At 39.7% G+C, this 6,000-nt stretch overlaps 1 protein-coding gene across 2 annotated transcripts in view; it reads right to left on the bottom strand.

The window, feature by feature from the left end:
* Nucleotides 1-263: 263 nt before the first annotated feature.
* rnf126 (ring finger protein 126) overlaps nt 264-6,000 on the bottom strand; it is a 95,259-nt gene continuing 89,522 nt past the window's right edge. For both annotated transcript variants that reach the window (XM_072482093.1, XM_072482094.1), the window contains exon 9: nt 264-4,119. In XM_072482093.1, the coding sequence (XP_072338194.1) occupies nt 3,970-4,119 (150 nt within the window). In that variant the 3' untranslated portion in view covers nt 264-3,969. The remainder of the gene's footprint in view (nt 4,120-6,000) is intronic.

Here is a 6,000-nt window from a genome sequence, read left to right as displayed (position 1 = left end):
AACCGGAGCAACCCATGCAGACCCGGGGAGAACGTGCAGACGCCGCATAGACCAATTCCCGCCCAAGCCGGGATTTGAACCTGGGACCTGCCGCTGTGAAGCAACAGCGCAAACCACTGTGCCACCCGAAAGGTGAAACGGGATAGTGGATGAGAACATCTTTTGGCATGTTCACCACTGCACAGTACACATTACATTAGCATTTCCACTATACGTTGGAAGACAGCATGGATTTATACAAAATAATTTCCCATAACTTTCAATTTTTAACCATTTTATTAATTGAAACTGCAATATGTATCGTACATTTACAAGTTATGCAATTACCTTCTCCATAATAGGAGCATCATGCCTGGACTTGCTACCAGTTTGATCATTTTTGTGCAACACTGTACTAATTATACTCCCTACACAATATTTACAGATACAATTTAAAAAATGCGAGCAAGAAAGCTCAATTTGTATCAGGTTACAGATGTGCAAAGTTACTAGTCTCCTTTCTGTTTCCTTCTAAAGATCTGTGGCAATTAAAGTGCATTTCTTTATGCACGAAACAGAATGCATTTGCAATACTTCTCAACAGGAAACCCTTCAGGATTTAAACAGGACCAGGAGCAAGACTGCGGTGATGCTCAAAAAGGTATCTGAGTGGTCTGGGCTAAGTGTTGCAATTGCTGAAGAATACCTTTTACAGTTACATGGGTTAATTCAGTCAAACAATTAATCTCATTAGAGATCTTTGCAGATATGGGTTACGATTTCAACTTACTCCATCTGGAAAATGATTTATTCAGATAAAGTACACACGTTAGTCATCCTGGGGGGACGGGGACCTGTTTTTTAAAAAATGGGGATGTGCGGTGGGAGTAATTAGGATGTTACACAAATACAGGTGGCTGATATGGCTGATTAAAAAGAAAACTCATTGTTTTGCATTTACCTCCACTTCCGCACCTTGCCTTCCTTTTTAAAATTATGCCCATCCCCGTTGGGGGAAATCATGTACTCAAACGGTGCCAGGTTCCATTGCCTCTACCTAGTCCTTAACCTAAATGCAATCTCCCCAGTGGGAGGTCAGTGCAACCTATATGTCAAATGTTTAGGAGAATTGCGGAACTTCAACCTTCTGAATCTCAGCAGTGATCACCCATAAGGTTCATCATTAAGCACAGAGGCTATTCTATGGTTAACATCAAGATATTGCTGCTGGAGGAGCGAGGAACTAGGAGGCAGAAAAGTGATCGAAGGTTTAACATTAGCCAATTATCCCTAATGCTCTGCTGAACGTTAGAGTTAATAAAAGAGAAGGCATTTTTTTCATTTAAAAAACGCTCAAAAGGGGAGGTAAATAAATCTTTGAAATTATACTGTATCCAAAACAGCAAACGTAGTATCATTGTGCAATGCATCTTCAAAATGTCTTCAAAACCATGGCCAGTAGATGATGGGGAAATTGTTACTTTTAGATCAGCCAAACTGTTCATTGGGGAAGAAAAAAAGTGCTCGGGAAAGAAAAAAGTGCTCGATGAAGAATTCTTTTTAAAAAGATTCCCACAAAATTTATTGGTGTCGAAAGATTTTTCGGATGCCTGGCAATACTATTCAGGGGATCAAGGCTATTGTGAAGACATTTCAGGCTTGAACAGAAATGCATGCACCGATATACTTGTCAGTGAGCAATACAACACTGGAGAGACAACAGAGGAAAAAACAAATCAAATTAAAACATTTTTCTAAATTTGGTGCAGATTTGCACCTAGCTGCTGCCGTCTTAGTGACAGTTGGCAGAATCTATTTTTGACAGCCTTTTTCGGGGGCATGTTAAAATCAGCGCAAACTGATGGGTTATTCGGGAAACCTCTCTTCATCCTTGCATTAGTTACTAAGAACCAATTCCTCAAATGTCCTGAAAGCAGATTCATCTCCTGCTCCAAATCATCACCACAGCCAAAATTGCAGCAGTCATTTTTGTTTTGTAAGTCTCAGGTATTGTTTTAAAATTCAGACATGGACTCAAGTTCTTACAAACACCAAAACCAAATAATCAAAAGCAGATGTGTTTATATACACCATTTGTTAATTTATACCCGTGTGTATACGTTGGACTTCTATTGAGATTGTTGCGGAGCATGTCACAAGGTTTGTGGTACAAGTACTGCTTCATCTATTATATTTTGTTTTAAATAGTCTTGCTCAGCAGGTCATTAAAACTTCATGTAATTTCTGCAGCTTTACTGAGTCTCACCACTTCAGTTCCCACGAGTTTACTAAGCTGTCCCTCTTGCTTTCAGATTCAAATGCTTGCTTCCCCGCAGACGACTGAGCAACGGACCTATCTGTGTGGGCTAGCTGAAGCCCATTTACTAACAAACCATTGTTGATGTGAACGGAGACAATTCTGTTGTGAGATTTCAAGTGCAGGATTCCAGATCTCCAGGAACATAGCCAAATTAAAGCAAAGCTCTCACATTGATCTTAAGACAAGTGTAAGAGACAGACAAGGAACTGTAACCTACAAGTGTATTTTCCCCCTTACTTTACACTAATGACACACCCTTATCTTCTCTGTTAAAAGCACAATGACACTTCACATCACAATCAACCTCTTAACTATACAATAAAATACATAACTCTTACCTGCAAGTTGTGCATCACTATAGTTACTTTATTTTTATAAAGTCAGTGAAAAGTGTTTAAGAATGAAAAGCTTCCATCATTATAATTATTGAATTTGGAAATCATGTTTCACATCACTGAACATTTAGGATTGCCTTTAAAAGAATTGCTCTTCGCACGTAAACAAAATCAGAGGACAACAGGTTTTTTTTAAAAAAAGAAATGATTATTCACTGACTTGTATACAATTGATGGTTGATACACAGTATTAACAAACTCAGTAAATGCCACAAATGTACTAGTTATCTGTTTGGATCACATTTCTATACATCGTATGTTACCTACTGACAAGCATACCTTTGGGCACATCTCAAAGTTTCATGTCTCACCAGGAAACCCAAGCAATACTAAATGCTTCATACTCAGGCAATCCGACTTTTTTTTTTAAACAGGAAGTGTCTGATGACTGATAGCCCAGCTGCCGATAAATTAATGCTGCTGGGTTAATGATAAACTGCTCCGATTCGGTCAGTCGAGGCATCACACTTCATCCATGATTCAAATATTATCAGATTCAACACAAGGAATGGTTGTTAAAAAAAGATTTTTTAGTAGGCATGTAATCATTACCACTTCAATGTCTTAAGATAAATTGTCAGATAGATTTTCTTCCCCCACCCCTCTCTTCCCAATCCCCCACGCACACTCCCATCTCCAGGCCCTTGATTTGAAGCAAACAGCTCCCCATTTTCTATTAAACGAAAATGGAAAGATGTAGGCCGTCATTGGGCTTTCCATAGTATCTATAAAACAGCCAATCCAAACAAAAAAGATGATTTTGAAAACAATAATCCCTTTTTTTTAATAAAGTATGAGGAAAAACAAAATTCAGGGCTATAAAATAGAATGAAGATACCCAGAGTTCAACAGCCGCATTAATCTTAAAACACATTACAATGGTTAAAGATTTATATATATTTGTGAAAGATAGAACAGCAGACATCTTCCACTGCTTAAGATAATTCACAGCAGTATGATTACAGCAATGTGCACACAGGGCCTTTTCCACCCCCAAGTGAGATGAAATAAATTGAACATAGCAGCTTGTCAATAAGAAAACATTAAATCGGTCCCAGAAGTTAAACCTATAAAACAAATCTTGAAAACGAAAATTGGGTATTCATGTTCGAGTAGAGATTTTAGAAAAGAGTTCTTTTGTTAAAAAAACTCCATTTACTCTGGCTTTCTTTGCGCCATGCATAATACAATAATTTAAATTATAAAATGTTTCACGGTAGTCATCAACACTGTTGCATATGAAAACAGTAAACCTTAGATGCTCTTTGTTCAAATTCAGGAATTGTTTGTTGAATTCTCATTACTCGGCGAACTTGAGGCAGAAGAGGATGACGATGAAGAAAAGTTCATCCTTGATAAATCAGGAGGATTAGTTGCTGTGTTTTGCCCACTTAAGCTTTTCCGACACACTGGACAGGTATCATGCTAGGAGTGAAGAGAAGAGAGAAATGGTATATGAAGCAAGTCTATGCCCCAAGGCTCGTCTTTGCCCATCTTATAAGCTTCAACCCACTCACCCATAGCTCCTCTGAAAATGCTTTCCTCAGCACTTAACACTGCTGCATGGCTGCACTTGTGTAAGTTAAGCGGAACATTGGTTGTACATTAAGTATGTAGTGTACAGAAACAATTTGGAGGAAAATGTAGCCGGTCTGATTAGCAAGTTCGCGGATGACATCAAGGTTGGTGGAGTGGCAGGTAGTTTGAGGATTGTCAGAAGATACAGCAGGATATAGATAGGTTGGAGTTTTGGGCAAATAATTGGCAAATGGAGGTTAATCTGGACAAATGTGAGAATGCATTTTGGTTGGTCTAACATAAGAGGGGAAATATACTGTAATATACTATATACAGTATTAATGTGGCTAGTCCAGTTCAGTTTATGGTCAATGGTAACGCCCAGTTTTATACTCAATGCCCAGAGTATAACGCCCAGAATGTTGATTGTGGAGGATTCAGCGATGGTAATGCCATTGAATGTCAAGGGGCGATGGTTAGATCGTCTCTTGTAGGAGATGGTCATTGCCTGGCACTTGTGTGGAGCGAATGTAACTTGGCACTTCGTCAGCCCAAGCCTGGATATTGTCCAGGTCTTGCTGCATTTGGACATAGGACTGCTTCGTTATCTGAGGAGTTGTAAATGGTGCTGAACATTGTGCAATCGTCTGCAAACATCCCCACTTCTGGCCTTTTGTTCATCTGGTTGAAATTTAATTTTATGATTGGTTCTTAATGACACAAGAATATTTGCTAACGTCAATTTGGAAAACAGGCAGAAAATAGATAATGCAGAGGCATCCAGCAGAAATCCTGTTGCTTTCCCCTCCTGACAATGGCAGAGGGCAACTGCAGCAACCATCTCGCAACAAATGCAGCAAAACTATTGGAATCAATGTTAGGATCTTCAGATTTAGGTAGTGCAGTTTCACAATGCATTTGGAGCAGTTGCAGGTGGTAAATTTGGTACTAAAATCTAATGTGAGATCTGCAGCCCAGCTGTTAAAAAGTCTGCCAGAAACCCCAGGCAAATGGAACATGAAAGATCTCCATTTGCCCTTGAAATTGTCTCATGTGTGCAGACAGTATGATTGGTGTGACATAATAGTTGTAAAATCCAAACCTGCACGGGCTGGAATGGCAATTTTCTGTCATGCTCGAAGTAATGCACGGTCTCCAGTCGCATCAGGAGTTCACCTATGAAGAGTGTGGATGGCGCCACCCTCATCATGGACAAGGTCAGTGTCCTACAAATGTTGCAGAATTGCTGTGGAACTTTGCTTTACTTAGTCTATTAGGGTTGTTTCAATCACTGGATTAAATCTAATCTTCTCAGAGTTTTGATGCAGCGTCAGAGAAACATTGCAACACCTCATGTTTTACCACGGGAAGGCAGATTCAGGAGAAACGGATGGAACAGAACAACATGCACATAGCTTTTATTGGATCATGCCAATGCTATTCGCATGTCTATTTGACTGGGTCGACAACAGCTTCTACTCCAGTTTGCAGCAGATCCCCAGCAGATTTGTCAAAATTGAGTCAGTTCTGTGACAGGATGCTAGGTAAACGGCATCATGATTGGTGCTGATTAAAGGCTTGATCTGTATTCATCAACAGGGATACATGCATGAAGCTTGCCTTTCTGGACTCCTCTTCACGGTTGTGCTTGATGATGAAAAGAAGCACAAGTGTTTGCATACACTCTTCCACCAGAGTACTCTGTCGAGTCTCGACAAAAGGTCAAAGAGGCAAGCGAGTGTAATTAAATCATGAGAAGGCTGAAGCCATTGCTTTCAGTCCCCAGTC

Source organism: Scyliorhinus torazame, chromosome 18 (genome assembly GCF_047496885.1).
Source record: "Scyliorhinus torazame isolate Kashiwa2021f chromosome 18, sScyTor2.1, whole genome shotgun sequence".
Classification (NCBI taxonomy): Eukaryota; Metazoa; Chordata; class Chondrichthyes; order Carcharhiniformes; family Scyliorhinidae; genus Scyliorhinus; species Scyliorhinus torazame.
Note: the sequence above shows the minus strand (reverse complement) of the source record. Positions and strands in the feature narration are given on the sequence as shown.